Source organism: Suillus subalutaceus (assembly GCF_016647625.1).
Source record: "Suillus subalutaceus strain FC151 chromosome Unknown DFJ58scaffold_112, whole genome shotgun sequence".
In the NCBI taxonomy this organism is placed as follows: domain Eukaryota; kingdom Fungi; phylum Basidiomycota; class Agaricomycetes; order Boletales; family Suillaceae; genus Suillus; species Suillus subalutaceus.
This window is the reverse complement of record NW_024540361.1, coordinates 56,952-73,635: the sequence shown is the minus strand read 5'-3', so window position 1 is coordinate 73,635 and position 16,684 is coordinate 56,952. Positions and strand designations below refer to the sequence as shown.

At 48.6% G+C, this 16,684-nt stretch overlaps 5 protein-coding genes across 5 annotated transcripts; 4 read left to right on the top strand and 1 right to left on the bottom strand.

The window, feature by feature from the left end:
- Nucleotides 1–2,501: 2,501 nt before the first annotated feature.
- DFJ58DRAFT_854770 (uncharacterized protein) lies at nucleotides 2,502–3,188 on the bottom strand (the record flags this gene model as incomplete). Its single annotated transcript, XM_041393874.1, has 4 exons — nucleotides 2,502–2,594; nucleotides 2,646–2,847; nucleotides 2,915–3,078; nucleotides 3,132–3,188. 4 exons carry the CDS (start codon nucleotides 3,186–3,188, stop codon nucleotides 2,502–2,504), a joined length of 516 nt encoding a protein of 171 aa, XP_041240127.1.
- A 632-nt stretch (nucleotides 3,189–3,820) lies between these two features.
- DFJ58DRAFT_805232 (uncharacterized protein) lies at nucleotides 3,821–6,071 on the top strand. Its single transcript, XM_041391088.1, has 5 exons — nucleotides 3,821–4,037; nucleotides 4,090–4,356; nucleotides 4,449–4,728; nucleotides 4,789–5,134; nucleotides 5,189–6,071. Exons 1-5 carry the CDS (start codon nucleotides 3,875–3,877, stop codon nucleotides 5,687–5,689), a joined length of 1,557 nt encoding a protein of 518 aa, XP_041240126.1. The 5' UTR covers nucleotides 3,821–3,874; the 3' UTR covers nucleotides 5,690–6,071.
- A 3,719-nt stretch (nucleotides 6,072–9,790) lies between these two features.
- Nucleotides 9,791–11,907, top strand: DFJ58DRAFT_844487 (uncharacterized protein; the record flags this gene model as incomplete). Its single annotated transcript, XM_041393084.1, has 3 exons — nucleotides 9,791–9,898; nucleotides 9,970–10,269; nucleotides 10,327–11,907. The coding sequence occupies 3 exons, from the start codon at nucleotides 9,791–9,793 to the stop codon at nucleotides 11,905–11,907; spliced, it is 1,989 nt and encodes a 662-aa protein (XP_041240125.1).
- Nucleotides 11,908–12,461: 554 nt separating this feature from the next.
- Nucleotides 12,462–15,148, top strand: DFJ58DRAFT_805222 (WD40 repeat-like protein). The gene is made up of 13 exons (XM_041391087.1): nucleotides 12,462–12,730; nucleotides 12,931–13,087; nucleotides 13,137–13,186; nucleotides 13,242–13,353; nucleotides 13,409–13,467; nucleotides 13,522–13,744; nucleotides 13,799–13,877; nucleotides 13,927–13,952; nucleotides 13,999–14,127; nucleotides 14,182–14,350; nucleotides 14,405–14,476; nucleotides 14,527–14,806; nucleotides 14,858–15,148. Exons 1-13 carry the CDS (start codon nucleotides 12,615–12,617, stop codon nucleotides 14,976–14,978), a joined length of 1,593 nt encoding a protein of 530 aa, XP_041240124.1. The 5' UTR covers nucleotides 12,462–12,614; the 3' UTR covers nucleotides 14,979–15,148.
- Nucleotides 14,880–16,594, top strand: DFJ58DRAFT_854684 (uncharacterized protein; the record flags this gene model as incomplete). Its single annotated transcript, XM_041393873.1, has 5 exons — nucleotides 14,880–15,243; nucleotides 15,295–15,477; nucleotides 15,542–15,659; nucleotides 15,858–16,121; nucleotides 16,179–16,594. Exons 1-5 carry the CDS (start codon nucleotides 15,190–15,192, stop codon nucleotides 16,592–16,594), a joined length of 1,035 nt encoding a protein of 344 aa, XP_041240123.1. The 5' UTR covers nucleotides 14,880–15,189.
- Nucleotides 16,595–16,684: the final 90 nt, after the last annotated feature.

The window sequence follows — 16,684 nt, the reverse complement described above, 5'->3', positions numbered from 1 at the left end:
CTGCCGCGGCAGCCACTTGGCTAAGACCAGTTACATGAAGCTCAAAGGAAACCAACCATGAGTCAACGTCGAGGCGTGTTCCGATAGAAAAATATAGGGCGTTCGGAAGGTTTCGAACCTGCGAAAACCAAGGGAACCAAATTTTGAGTCTGATAACCATTTGGCTACAACCAGTTACACGAAGCTCAAAGGAAACCATCCATGAGTCAACGTCGAGGTGTGTTCCGATAGAAAAAGACAGGGCGTTCGGAAGGTTTCGAACCTGCGAAAACCAAGAGAACCAGATTTTGAGTCTGATAACCAGTTACACGAAGCGCAGAGGACACCATCCATGAGTCAACGTCGAGGCGTGTTCCGATAGAAAAAGACAGGGCGTGCGGGAGGTTTCGAACCTACGCAACGCAATAGAACCAGATTTCGACTCTGATAACCATTTGGCTAAGACCGGTTAGATGAACATCAGAGGAAACCATCCATGAGTCACCGTCGAGGCGTGTTCCGATAGAAAAATACAGGGCGTGCGGGAGGTTTCGAACCTACGCAACGCAAGAGAACCAGATTTCGACTCTGATAACCATTTGGCTAAGACCGGTTAGATGAACATCAGAGGAAAACCATCCATGAGTCAACGTCGAGGCGTGTTCCGATAGAAAAATACAGGGCGTGCGGGAGGTTTCGAACCTACGCAACGCAAGAGAACCAGATTTCGACTCTGATAACCATTTGGCTAAGACCGGTTAGATGAACATCAGAGGAAACCATCCATGAGTCAACGTCGAGGTGTGTTCCGATAGAAAAAGACAGGGCGTGCAGCAGGTTTCGAACCTGCGCAATGCAAAAGAACCAGATTTTGATTCTGATAACCACTTGGCTAAGACCAGTTAGATGAACGTCTGATGAAACCATCCATGAATCAACGTCGAGGTGTGTTCCGATAGAAAAAAGACATGTCGTTCGGTAGGTTTCGAACCTGCACAACGCAAGAGAACCAGATTTTGAGTCTGATAACCCCTTGGCTAACACCATTGAAAGTGATCCTTCGAGGAACTGTCCATGGGTGAATCATGAAGGGATGTTCGATAGCGGAAAAAAAACTCCTCGTCGGCAGGTTCGACAGATGTTGATTCTGTTGTGTAACCCCCCTAGCTAAGACCAGTTAAGATGGACCTCCGAGGAAACTACCCATGAGTAAATCTTCAAGGTCGCCGTGTTCCGATAGAAAAAAAACGTGGACGTCGGCAGGTTTCGAAACTGCGCAATCCAAGAGAAACAGATTTTGATTCTGTTGTAGAAATCACCTGGCTAAGACCGGTTAAGATGGACCTCCGAGGAAACCATCCATGAATGAATCTTCAAGGCCGCCATGTCCCGATAAAAAAGAAACGTTGTGGTCGGCAGGTTTAGATAATAGAGCCTGCGCAGTCCAAGAGAAACATATTTTTTATGGTCATCACTTGGCTAAGGCCCGTCAGCTGAACCACTGAGGAAATCATCCACGAATAAATATCAAGGTCTGTTCCGATAGAAAAAAACTTCCATCGGCAGGTTTCAAACCTGCGCAATCCAAGAGAAACAGATTTTGATTCCGTTGTGGTAACCACTTGGCTAAGACCCGTTAGATGAACCCCTGAGGAAACCATCCATGACTCAATGTCAAGGTGTGTTCCGATAGAAAAAAAACTTGTCGTTAGCAGATTTCGAATCTGCGCAGCCCGAGAAACAGATTTTAATTCTGTGATAGAAGCCACCTAGCTAAGACCAGTTAAGATCGTCCGTCCAGGAAGCAATCCATGAGTAAATCGTCAAGGCCGCCGTGTTCCGATAAAAAAAGAAACGTTGTCGACTGCAAGTTTCGAACTTGCACTGGCACAGTTCAAGCGACAGATTTTTATTGTGCTGTAGAAACCGCCTAGCTAAGACCAGTTAAGATAGACCTCCGAGGAGACAATCTATGAGTAAATCGTCAAGGCCGCCGTGTTTCGATAAAAAAGCAACGTTGCGATCGGCAAGTTTCGAACTTGCACTGGCACGGTTCAAGAGATAGATTTTGATTCTGTTGTAGAAACCACCTAGCTAAGACCAATTAAGATCGACCTCCGAGGAAACAATCCATGAGTAAATCTTCAAGGCCGCCGTGTGCCGATAAAAAAGAAACGTTGTCGTCGGCATGTTTCGAACCTGCACTGGCGCAGTTCCAGAGACAGATTTAGATTCTGTTGTGGTAACAACTTTGACCATGACGAAGTTGAGATGATCCTTCGAAGAAACCATCCTTGAGGGAATCTTCAAGGCGTATTCTGATAGGAAAAAACAAGCTGTTGGTGGTCGGTTTCGAACCTCCGCAATCCAAGAGATACAGATTTTGATTCTGTTGTGGTAACCATTTGGCTAAGGCGAGTCATTTAAGATGAACCTCCGACGAAACCATCCATGAGTGAATGTTGACATGTGTTCACGCATCATAGACGTTATGTATGATTTTTGCAGTTCATAGATAACGTCTACGATACATCCGCCTCATGCAGGATCAGTCCCACCCGTGAGGGTTCGTTGGTACTTGGTGGTTGTTCGTCGTCAACCCAGTCAACGAGAGTCTGATAAGAAAATCTTCCTCGCTAGCACTATTTTTTTTTTCCAAACGGCACCATAGGACCATCATCAAGGAACGCATCATAGACCTTGTCTATGACGTCTGCAGCACCGCTGAGGTATAGGACATGGGCAACCGCAGAATGGAGCGCAATGAGCGTAGGGTTGGGAGGCTGAATGCCACTTTGAGAGTGATCCCGGAATTGGACTTGTGTGAAAAACCTTCCAAACCAAAAGGGACAGGGCGGAACAAGTGCACTGTATATTTGTGCAAGACATCCTTTCAATGGCATAAAAATCTGACATTTCATGACAAAAAACCAACCGTACTGCGGGGTGTAGGCACCACGCGTAGCTGCCAAAGTAAGTGCGCAGTACTACCTCGAGTAACAATCCATTCTCCGGGTTATCGATGATACCAGCCGCGTCATCCATAATGCTTGAAGCGAGCTTAGTATAGTGGCTTATGATGATTGTTCCCGCGCTGCGCTGCAGAACAATCAGCCGGACGGGCGCAGCAACTTGGCAGCTAAAGGACATACATTGCCTCCAGGGTCGTGAACAACGGGTCTTCGGGATAGCCTTTTAATTATGAACATCCCGTAAATAACAAAGAGAGACGGTGCAGCACACCAAATTCCTAAATTTAGAAGCTCGCGACGCCGCAGTCAGTGTCAGCAACGACTTTAGGAACACGGAGGTTGGGAGTGGCGACCTCCGTTTGTAGAGAGTGGTCGGATCTAGGGTTTCCTGACTTTCCTACCATAAGCCGCAGCTTGCGAATAAAGCAGATGTCATACAAGGGCAGAGGAAGAACAAGAGCCAATCATGGGCCAACTTGGTTTACTCGGAAGCAGAGGAGTTAGACGCTCCTCCCTCTTGATAGGACTATGATGGCAGCCGCTGCGTAGCGTACACCGCTTGACAAACCAGCTTTCTCTGAGCCCTCTATCATTGCGCCCAATAGATCATATGTACTGACTCCGTATGTGTCAACTGAGGTTATCGTAGATCCCGTTTCCTGAAGAACGGCCTTTGCATGACACTTAAACTCGTCGTTCGTCTCCGACCACTTGGCTGAAAACCGACGACGAGTTGAAGATCGCTTTTGAACGCATAGTCATCTAAAATGGTAGCGGTGCTCGCGCTGGAGGTATCTGATATCATGGTCGGGAGACATCGAAAAGTAGTTGAAATGACATCACTGTTCATGATTATGTAACGGCTGAAACTTTCTGTAAGCTGCTCAACAAGCCATTACTTGAAGATTCGGGCAGTTGCCAAGATGGCCGACGCATCCTCCTCGACCAGCTACCCGACGAACATGACGAACCTAACAGATTTACAATTGCGCCAAACTATAACCCAGCTCTCAAACGCAGCTAACAATCCTACAAACCAGTTTCAGCACTACGTATCACCCGCACCCCAACAATCAACATCAAAAGGTTCATTTCATTAACTCATACTATTCAAACTCACTAAACAAACTTGTATTAGCTTACCTTAAAAATGTTCACACTTGGTCAACAACAAATCCGAACAAGGCTACCCGTGCCCGTCATCGCACGGCAAAGACTACTGCACAACCAGTTCCACAACAGATCGTCGCTGCTCCAGTATACCAACCACCTCCTCAACCAGTCGCACCCGTACCAGTCGCTCCTCCTCTCCCCCCAAACCCACCCCGTCATCCACTCCCCGTCGTCTCACAAGCTCTCCATTCTACATATGCATCTCCGCCTACGCACAGGAACAACCCTCCTCGTACAGCCCGTGCTCAATCCGCCTTCTGCAGCAGCCGGAAACACAAGAGCCTCCACCCGCCGCGGAGGCATGATCAACTACGCAGAAGCCAGCCTCAGGAGACGAGTTCCCAGATGCTGGTGCTATCGAATCCGATGACTCTGATTTTGTCGCTAGCGGGGGCATGAGAACGACTTTGAGGACACGGAGAATGGGAACTGGCATGTCGGTTTTTCACTCAGGTAGTGGGATGTCCACCCCTCAACCGCAACAGCGGCGCTCTACACCGATGCAGAACGACAAGGGAGAGTTGGATCAGAGTTATCTAGGCATGATCCCTCCAAGTCGGTTTATCAAAGCAAAACCCGTCGCTCCAACCGCACATGATTATCCGTGCGTATTTTTACTACTATAGTATCGTCTAACAAATAACAATGTACACATATACCCAAGTTCACCTGACATGCTTGAAACACAAGCACAAACACGCGCCTCTCTAGTCCCTATCCGTGTCGAATTCGAGACAGATACCCTCCGAATACGCGACTGTTTCGTCTGGAACTTGAACGAGACCCTCATCAAACCCGAATCATTCGCTAAAGTATTTTGCGCAGACCTCGATCTCCCCACCGTCCCATGGGCAGAAACAGTCGCAAACCAAATCCGTGCACAGATAGAAGACCACGAAGGCGTCGCTTCCATGGATATAGGTACAGACCATACTATCGACTTGAGCTTGGATCCCCATGTTGCGGCTGAAGCGGGCGAGGAGGTTCCCGAGTGTCGTGTTATCCTAAGCGTGTGTTCTCCCTAGTCATGATGATGGATTTAGTTGCTTCATTGACGATTACAGATCGACGTGCAGATAGCGACGCATCATTTACTCGACCATATAGAGTGGGATTTGCTTTCACCTCTGACACCTGAAGCATTTGCGTTGCAGCTCTGTACCGAGCTGGGGTTATCAGGAGAGGCGCTACCGCTCATAGCTCACGCGATCCACGAAGAGCTCATAAAGCACAAGAAGGACGCTATCGAATGGGGCGTCATCGGTGGGGACAAAGAAGCCGAAGGCCTGAAAGACAAAACAGGGCTGGGCATGGGCTGGGGCCGCACCAAAGGCCCAAAAGTCCTCCAAAGCGTATGGCGCGAATGGACAGAAGCAGAAGAATTCCGAACACGGTTCGAGGTGCTCACCGCAGAAGAAGTAGAGAGGCGAGAAATCGAAAAAGAAAGAGCTAGCAGGTACGGCGTCTTACGCTGCACGCGCTATCTATCCAATCATACTAACCTGACCAGGCGGTTGCGTCGCGAGACGTCTAAATTCCAGACTACCAGAACTAGACGACGTTGATCTATCTATCTGGGACCTAGATTCTGGATTCCGGATTGCACGATCAAGTCATAATGATAATCACATGAAAAATTACTGTATTCCGTTCATAATCGCCATCTGTATTGATGTCGACGCCATCCCCAAGCCATTCCTGTCTTGTCCTTATCGCTTTTTAAAATTGCAGCCGGCCGGCGATCGTTGTCTTCTGGATCCCCGATTCAGTTCTACCCAGTCATTTATTGACAAGGAGTCGTATTCTGGGCATGCATGATAAGACCACGCACCCAGATTTACAGTGAGATCTGATGGAATCTTCTTCATTTCAAGCTGCTGGCTCCACGAGTGTGGTGCTGGTGCTGCGCATGGGGTGCTGGAAGCAAGTACCGCGCGCGGCGCATACATACTACATACATACATACATGCTTGCCTCCTGGACGTCTTCTCAGGGTGCAGTGTTCTACGCCTTGTTTTGCACGAGTTAAATGACTGCCTCTTCCGTGCGCAGTGCCCATTCCCAAAGAACCCCGCATGAACATTAATATTGAATGATAGCTATGATACGGCCGGACCGCCCAGGACCGCCCAGGACCGCCCCATACATAGTCCAAACTTATCTCGTAACCGTCTCACGTTTCCATCGACATCATGAATCAAAAATCGAAAGAAAAAAAAAACATGGCGTGACACGACTGAATCATTTCATATGACCGGGAATCCATCACCCCGGCATACCCAGAATTCGGGATCTACGTGTATATGAGGATACCAACCATTCAACCCACAGACTCACTCACTCACTTACATTAAAAGCCCTTTTTGGAAGGTTGGATGGGAGGTCGGGTGGGACCGATGTTAATCGTGATGGTGGCCGCCGCGCTCAGGCTCGACTCGGTCGAATTAGAGTGTTACATATAGGGCCTGGAGCTGCCAGTGCCATCATGATATGCATATAACGGCACTCGACTAGTACGCCTAGACTTGGATCAAAAACTACGCCCACCGGTCAAAACAAAAGTTTGGGGTAGATAAGGCCCAGGGGGAAGAGATACGCATCGCCTCGCCCCACCCCATGGCACCGCAATGAGCCCGATTCATCTGGGACACGCTGCTGCACAGGCTTGAAATTCGGCAGTGCGTGCCCGCACTGGATTGAAAGTTCAAGTTGACCTAGGCCCGGTTCCGGCATTATATGCCCGGTTCAGGCCTGGCACTTAACCCTGATGATTAGTATGTGAATGTTTTGGACTCAGAGCTGGCTCCACGAGTAGCATGTGTTTCATCTGAAAATTTCGTGAGTTCATTGTTTGTGGCGCGTGCACATGCATATGGGTGGTGTTTGGCATTCGTCATTTTGAGAGAGTTTCTGTGATTGTGCTTTAATGTTAACATTGCACCCCCCTACTGCCGGCTCCGAAACCACAAAAGAAGTGTATTAAATGGGGGCTGAGACAAAGCAGGTCAGCATGGATCAGTGAAGAGCTAGTAAATAAGCACAGTCTCCCCCATGCAGGACCAGATAGAACACCCGATCGTTCCTTCCAGCACGCACGAGCGCTATGTAATTTCAATGATAATCACCACAAAGTGATTTTTGAAAACCACTCATGATGATCATGACGTCACACATTGCGATTAAAAACTCGCTCGGAATCATAGGTATAGTATCATGGATGGATGCAGTGTTCGTCGTCCGAACAACGGACATGGAGGGAACAGGGTCAGGACCAAGAAGCGCTTCAAACTATCGAACGTGTGTGTTTAATTCCTAGGGGCGCATTGTGGAAGCCTTCGCCATTCAATGCACCGTAGTACGTTCCGTATTTTCCGAGATACATGGTGACGCTGCCGGTTCTCCATAAAGGCCTTCAAGATGCTTCATTTTCGTTTCCCTCTCCGCGTGAACGGGGGGAGTCTTCAGTGCCAGTGGCGGGGCGTCCGTGCCGAATGTTCCCGATCGTCTTTGTTTCTCCATCGAGAACTCCGAAACGCTTCAGGTTCCTCTTCGCGTGGATAGGAGTTCAGGGAAGACTTCGGTGCGCGGGTGTCCCTCCCGAACGTTGTGTTCGTGCTTGTGCGGTCGTCAATGTGGCACTGAGTCTCCGTCTCCATTAAGAGCTCCGAGACGCCTCATTTTCCTCCTCACGCGGATCATGACATGACGAGGGGCAGTCGCAGCTGCTGGCAGTATGACGTTATGAAATCTGTGGAATGCGCATGATGATGAGCATGGCTGTAACCATAGGCTTTGCAGTGCTATCGGGACAGTGGCAGCCTACATAGCTTATCCGAGGCTCGCATACGGTAAGATTTTGGGATATGGAAGCTCAGAATTTCAGAAGCACGTTATTAACTGCAGTCATAAAAATCGCACCGACAATTGACAAATACCAAACAGGCCGAAATATCGTTTTTCCGAAGCTCGGATGGTACGGAGCTTCCTCATTGTAGTGCTGGTTCTAGTAGATTCTAGTCCCTCAATAGATTCCTCCTTCAAAGTAGATCACGACTTGCTCACATGATCGTGGATTCGTTGTCCCCCCGCTCGTGAACAACGCGACAGAACAGAACACAGCATACAGCACACAAATGACCTCACTGTCGCTGTTACTACGAGCCTTGCGCTCGGATACAGGGAGCAGATAAGGTGTGAAGGGAAGCGCGCGTGCGTTAAGCGAAACGCGTAAACTCCCAGACGCGCCAGTTGTATATATGTCGCTGCGGAATCTGTCATACGGAGAGAGCCTTTCGGCATGTGGGGGGGAGCCCTTTGTATGTCCCCAGAATATCAATGTTGCGCTGTAGATCTCGTTTGAGCCAAGTTCATTTCCGGTCTGCGCGTTGTGCTAGCTCTTGGCGTGGATGTCTTTACTGGGAGGAATTTGAGCAATGTCAAACATTCCCATGTACACGCGTGGATGTCAACGTTGTGGATGAAACTTGCATCTGAGTCTAAGTTGAGTCACCGTCTCCTTTAATGAGAGGGACATTTCGGCATATGGAGGGTCTCGTATTTTCCCAGAAGCCATAATCTTAGAATGCAGATAACGTGGTTGCGTTGTAGACGTTACACTCCTTTGGGGTCCGAGCGTACATGTAATAAAGATTGGAATAATGCGTCAGTAGCACAATGTGTGGATTGCGTGGACTGGGCGGCATTTAAGCATGAGCGTATGAGGAGGTTTACGTAGATAAACCCAGATATGTGGTCGCTGTCTACTGAACCGGAGTTTGGAATTTCCGAGTCTTTTGAAGGATCCGAGATGGTTTCATTTCCCTCCGTGCGGGGATAGGTTCTAGAACGCTCGGCCTGAGAATGATGCGCCATGTTATTTTTGCGTCGCGCATGAATGCCGATGGTTGTCAATGTTACCAGAGTCTGAGGGGACCGGCGAGAGTATTCATTTGACTTTGTGCGGGGATGTTAACCCTGAGAATGAGGTGCAAGTAGCACATTGTGCTCCATGGTCCCGGTGAGGACGGTAAATAATCGGGGAGGTTGCTGGAATGAATTTGAGATGCGTTGTGGCGAGGGTTAAATGCATCGTGTCAATCCAAGCAAGAAAGAAACGAAGTGAGGGTGCGTGATCTCGGCAAACCAACGACTCGGGGTGAGCTTCTCTGGATCGATGATAGGCACGTGGCAAAGCGATAAAGGGGTGTCGGCGGACGAGAGAGTATTTTTGACACGTACTACTACGTCTTTGTTTTCAAGTTGGGATGATCAACGTGGGGTGTGTCACTAGGGGACAGCGCTCGTCGGGGACGGCAAATATCACGGAGAGCACCGGAAAAGCCGCGGGTATGTAATTAACGTGCGCATTGCAATAGCATGTCATACATTATATGTCATGCATGGTATGTCCTTCAAGATATCTTTGGTCGATAACGATAAGGCGGAGATGTGGGGTAACCTTTATATTATATAATAAAAAGCTTGATAACGAAAAGAATATTATTTTTATTGTAAAACACAGCTTTGGAGCCACAATTCCACGCTGGACCCCTTGCACGTTGATTCAACGCCTTCTACCCCGGACTCCGAGCGACCCCCCCATTACATACTCTAGCGCCTACTTATACTCTGCCTCATTTTTTTCTTCCTTCTTTGTCCTAACCACAATGGAGACTCAAGTACCAGCTCCTCCATCTCACGATAAAGTCGCTCCTCGTCCTTACAAATGTCCTTATCCTTTATGTGGTCGTGCTTTCAGCAGACTCGAACACCAGGTAAGCTATCATCTTTCTTTTTTTCATTCTCTAGAGCAACGTGCTGATCTCATATGATCGTCATCTTACAGACTCGTCACATTCGCACTCATACAGGCGAAAAACCCTTTGTCTGCACTTTTCCATCTTGCGAGAAGCGTTTCTCTCGTTCAGACGAACTCACAAGACATTCGCGCATTCATAACAACGATAATTCTTTGTCTGGTGCTTCAAATGCCAAAGGTAAACCAAAGGCAAAACAAAATATCTCAATCATAGATGAACACACCGGCCCAGGCATCAACCTACATTCCTTGTCTCGCTCAGACCCTCAAGGAACTTCCATCAGAGTAAAGAAGAAGGCTAGAAGTAGAGCGAACAGCGATGACGAGGTATCTTCCATTTCTCCATTTTATGTAATCGATTTAATATAATCCTTATTATCCTAGGATGAATCATATGCCCGGCCAACCTCACTTGCCTCTTATGAACCTTCTCACCCAAGACGCTCCCAAACTCATCTCCCAGTTTCATCAAATCCTTCCGCTTTTTCAACTCTGTCAAGTCTAGCAATGGACGAGCTTTATGCACTCGAACGAGAAGAGGCTCTTCGTCGCGCAGAATACGAAGCCCGCCATGCAGAAGCTCTTCGACGTGCAGAGTATGAAGCTCGTAACGCCGAGGCAATTTACTTCCGCGGACGTACATCAAAAAGTGCTTCCAATTCCCCCGTCCACTCCACAATATCTCTCAAAACTGCTCCCAGTGACGGCTATTTCGGTGTATCAAGCACCCGTGATTGGAACGAAGACGAAGACGTCAGATCTTCAGACAGATTCATGCGCGCAAAACGAAGAATGAGTGGCCCTGCATGGCAAATGACTCCTATGTCACAAGACCCCCGCTCTGTCCCTGCACTTCCACCTTACCCCGAAGCTTCTAAACCCCGCACCCTGAACTCAGCCCTTCATCCCCCCGCTTATCGTCATCTCGTAACACATGAAGATTCTCCGTCACCCTTGAGTTCCGATTCTGACACTCATGTCGCCGCACAACATCCGCAATCCCGTGCCACATATCCCGGCCCTGCAGAGTTCTCGGGCATCAAAGCTACAGAATTCACTTTCACACCGAGTACAAGCCCATTCCTTGGCCCACTTCGCACCCTCAATCTTCATTCAGCCAACCCATCAAGGGCTCCGTCACCCATCTCTCTACCCCCCGTGGATATGCCTATCAGCCCTATAGATGAACCTATCAGCCAACGCTCCCGTCGTTCCAGCATTGTCAGCAGTCCCCCAACTCGCGGTGCCTTTTTCCCAGCTTCCCGAAAACAAGGCTCGGGTTCATTCGAGCCAATTCCACAAGTAAGAACATATCCCGGTCAACTGTCCCTCGCTGCCCAAGCCCAGGCTTCTGAGCGAGCCTTACATAATCTCCCGACGCCCCAACTTTCAAGTGGGCCGAGTAGTAGTGGGAGCAGCCCGGGGAGCTCTACATATCCGTTGGTGGGGGGCGGAATGCACAGCTCTAAACCGGTGTTTGAGGGTGGTGCGATAACTACAAGTCCGAGTGGTTCAAGACCCAATTCGCCCCCCCACCCGCACACGAACCATCACCTTGCATATTCCGTGCGCATGGCATTTGGAATGACACCCATTAACTCTAGCCACCCACCCCGAAATACGAGCTGGCCGAATTCGCATCATTTGGGTATGGGTATGGGTATGAGCACGGGTTTGAAAAACAAGGCTCGGAGTACGACGAATGTTTTTCCGTCGAGCTCGGTTCCTGCTTCGAGGAGTAATTCGCCGCCCATTACTTTACCGCCTTTGAACCTAGGCGCGAACGAGAGTGTGGGCGATAAGGAAGGAGAGGGGGAGGGGGAGGGGCTCCCGATGGATTTGGATGAGGATGAGAGTAGTAGTGATGAGGAGGGGACGTTTATGAGCACGGGTGGTGAGAGGAGGGGGAAGGTGGAACTTCCGGGTTTTAAGGAGTTTGAGGCTGCTACGAGGTCTGGGAGGTGATGTCCATCCTCCGTTATCGCTTTCGGTCATTTTCTTCTTCTTCTTTTGTTCTTTGTTTGCGCTCGTCGCGTTGGTTGATTCCCCACTGCAAACAATCTATACACACCCATTCAACATCAATTCACTTCTTAATACTTTATTCCTCCCTTTTCATCATTCCCCTCTCATGTTTTCCCACATAGAAAGACCCTTGCGAGGGTGTTACACATAGATGCGTACATAGGCTAGGATCAGGTTATCTTGACGTGTAGGAAGTATCTTAGTTAGTGTTTTCGGGTAATTCTCCTTCCTCTTTCATTCCGATTTTTGTCTTTCGATTGTAATCCTCTCTCGTAATCCCTCTCTGTTGTTGCTATCTATCTATCTATTTATCAAGTACGCACGTGCGTAATGCACTGTAGTCTGTTACATAGTAGTTGTATCTTTCCCATGTAGCATTGTATGTATGCCCTCTGCTCTTGATTATAGTTTTTCGAGGCGGTGCAATCGAGATTCGTGATCGGACTTTAGCGCGCTAAACAATAGTTTATCGCATCCACGGAACCAGACGGTACTCGGCATCATTCACACCCAACAACAGCGCTCCGTCCGTCCTGTGGCCGCAACACCCGAAATCCCATAATATTGATGACAAGGACTGTCCTCGACGCGCTTGATTTTGATGAAACGACGAGACCACGCACACGAAAAAAAAACGAACGTGCATCATGCGTCGTACCTATAACAATTTTTGTCCGACGGAGTCGGTAACTGCACGATCTATCCATGTTGCGAGAAAGGATGCGCTCAGGAGGTTTTATGAGTGTGGGTTTCCGTATTCTAGGTATGTGTATGTGTCGTTGAAGTGTGGAGTGGGGTGCACGGTACAGGTGCTGCGCGTGTCCTTCGTGCGTATGTATACGCGCGCATCACATTAATATTCAACATCATAACAATGTAGACTGCGCATGCCTAGTAGCTCCACTCCGCTACTCCTCAACCACCCCTGCATGAGTCATGATAAGTCTGACGCCGCCTCCACAGGAAACTAACAGCCCACAAATCATGCGTTAATTACCTCGCTTTTTCAAGGCATGATGGTAGATGGCTTGCAAGCGCTGGAGACGATTTCCGCGTGTTGCTTTGGGATTTTAGTGAGGAGGACGTGGTGCGTCCCGGGCATGTTTTTACTGGACCTAGCGTGAGTTTTTTGTGCGTGGTTTATGTCACTGGTGCTTATGGCTGCACAGGGAAATGTACTAGCGCTTGATTTCTCAGCTACGAATCAGTATTTGTACAGGTGAGGATTCATATCACGTCGTGTGTGCAAGGTGTTGTGTTGATGAGCTGTGTAGTGGAGGAGCCGATAATGTTATTTTGAAGTATGATGTTTCCACGTTGCGCGGGGTTGGTGGGAGTGATGGGAGGGGTTCGTCGTCCTTTGTTAAACAGTACGAAGATCACGATGTAAGCGTCCCACTTGCTTTTTTGAGGCTTGGAATGATGTCGAGGAGTTACTTAGGATAGCGTCCGAGCGCTTACATGTCATCCATACGAAGACGAAATATTTCTCAGCGCCAGGTACGTCATACATCCCAACTTGCCCATATTCGAGTCTGAATCGGCATCTCATAGTGAAGATGGAAAACTCATACTGCACGACGGTCGTACTGGTGGTGGAATGAGCGCTGCGCAGGGGACGCTTCAACATACGGCTGCATTCACAGGCGTGCAACATCATCCTGTTATGGAGCATGTTTTTGCGACGTCCGACGTGCATGGGCAGGTTTGTCTCCGAGATACGAGGATGACTTTTGGGCCGTTGTCGAGACGGTCGAATGGTGGGATCGTGAGAGTGGTATGTTCGTCTCTGGTACTGCTGCTATGGATTGATTTACGAGACAAATGATAGTATAACACGAAGTTGTCGAGAAAGTCGGCTAGGTATCTTAGTAATCCGGAGAGCAGCAGTTTAACTTTTGATCGTGATGGTGAGTTTTGGACTACGAGTTGCTTCGTGCTGCTTCATATTCTCTCTAGGAAATAAATTAGCTGTGACGTTCCTTGTAAGCTTCCCCCTTGCGGTCATAATTTTGTCTCATCATGCCCTAGCACTATTTCCCGACGATATATGCCTTGTCAGATCCACATCCCCTGGCTATATGCACAGGTCGCAATGCCCCCGATGGAACCCCAATCTCTCCATCCCAACGAACATATACCAATTCATGTACGATGAAAGTATGCCGCTTCGTTTCTTCGCATCAAGATTGCGCGTCAGCTCACTGCGTCTAGGCGGGTGCGTTCGGTGGTCCTGGCATGGATGAAGATGATATGTACGGTGCTGGGTCTGATGATTTCAGGGCTTATGTATGGAAGATTCCTCCTTTGATGAATTTGCAGGGACTCAGGAAGGAGATCACCTCTGATGACTGGTATACCCGCGAATGGCCGGATACTGTAGGTGAGCGTTGTATAGTCGTATGTCTAGGCGTGATGCCTGACGTGCGAGTACTAGCGTTTGCGGAAGGAAAGTGGGAGACCAGATACGTGCCTTTGGAAATATCGACGCCGTTAGCTAGATTGAATGGTAATCATTCTCGGTTTGTTAGGGGTTTTATCGCTGATAATCAATTGAAGGGCATAAATCGATTGTGAATTCTGTTGCGATCCATCCGTCCTTGCTACATGTCGTGACTTCGGGTGTCGAACGCCAAATCATGCTTCATAGCCCTACGCTTTCGTCGCCTGCTGTTCAAAATCTTCTTCCTACTCCACCGACCGTAAGGACGCTTCAGCCGCAAGATCTAGCGGCGCAAAGAACGTTCCTGAGAGCGCTTTTTGGGCCACATGCGACGTTGCATGATGAGGAGGATGGGGAGGAGGAAGGGGAGGATGAGACGATCTCACTATTTGATCAGTAAGTCCCATTGTCTCGGTATAGACTCTTTCTAATACTTGACATGGATAGTATTTTGAGAGTAGAGGGTGAAGCAGATGTGTTTACAGTGAGACGTTGGGGAGAAGATTCAGCAGAAGATTCAGAAGATGAAGATGAAGATTCAGAGGAGATAATTATCGATTATCTTTGATACCTCTCTTTCGGATTGCTCCCTATAATTCGAGGTGAGGTGATGATGGCAGTGCACTATGGATAGGCGCCTTGTTCTTGTCAGCTTATTTCCATTCCGCGATGAAGTTAAAAGGCTGTTCTGGCGCTTTGTGTAGACACGTGCTGTATGCCTTGTTATTTGGTCCATCACCCTCTAACCCTACCACCATCGTGAATATCGATTTCTGCGTATGATGTCTGTGTACAACATTAGGGACTCCAATATCTCACTTTTAGGCTCCGATGTGAGTTTCAGCACCGCTTTGCTCACGCTTTGATCTTGATTGCATATACAGCTCGAACGACGCGTCCGCGAGCACGCTGGCGCCAAAGAATCAGCTTGGGCGAAAGCTGGTGTCAAACCTGGTTTTCAAATCTGGAGGGTAGAGAAGTTCGCGATCGTCGATTGTAGCGACTGGGTGGCACACGAGAAGAAATATGGGACTTTCTATGATGGCGATTCGTACATTGTCTTACATGTGAGTGGCGATGGGACGATACAGTGCGCGAGAGGGTTCTGACTCGGATGTTTCTTTGATGCAGACGTACCAGGATGGCAAGGACACACCGCTCCGATATGATCTGCATTTCTGGCAAGGAGAACATACGACTCTAGATCAAGCTGCCACAGCTGCATTCAAGGCTGCTGAGCTCGAAGAACGTAAGTCATCCTATCATATAATCCACACGAATGACTGCTCAGAGCACCCATCAGATCCTCGGAAGCAAAGTGACACAATACCGCGAAATCCAAAATCATGAATCCCCTCGATACTTATCCTACTTCCCCCACTTCATGATCTTGCATGGAGGCTGCATCGACAGGAATGGCATAACATCCTCACTATGTTGCCTGAAGATGATAAAAAGATATACACCATGATCACGACGCGTGACAAGGTGCTCAAGACACGGTCAGAGGACGGGAAACAGCTTATAGTGCGCGAAATACCTCTCGAGGGGTTGGTTATGCGCCAAGGGATCGTCTACGTACTCGACAAAGGTCCCCTCTATTGGCAATATAACACGAAGAAGAGTACTGCTTGGGCGAGGTACAAAGCAGCTGAGTATATGATGTACTTGGGACAATGGAGGGTTCCTCAAGCTAAATTTCAAGTGTTTGGTGAGTGCATTACTCGACTGTGCTGCGATTCTGTACGTATTAATGATAACTGTGCAGATGAGGGGACTCCAGACGAAGGAGAGTTCCTTCAAGCAGCGGGAATCACTTCTCCTGTAATGGACGTACCACTACCGCCTAACCAGGGAACTCCGATCGATCCCCCGTTGTTATACCGACTCAACGGAGATGTCGATGGCTGGCAGGTCGTAGCTGTCCCTGCACAGAAGACTTCACTTCAGTCTGATGGTGTTTATATCATGGACGACCATGCATTCCCAGCTGTTTACACCTGGCTAGGGAAGAACGTACCAGAGCCCCAACGAAGACGCGCGCTGCAGTACGCTCAAAATTACCTGAATGACAAGCGTACCAAGGAGGGAGAGCATGTGCAAGTGGCAACTACTTTGGTGAAGGTTAACGAAGAAGTCGAGCCAGCTTCATTCTTGGAGGCATTTACTCCGAGAACCCTCTGAAGGCCCTGATTGGTTTTGCGATAATGGATAGTGTACATATAACTAGTATTACAAGTGTCGATATGTCCAAGAGTTTATAACAGGATTCAT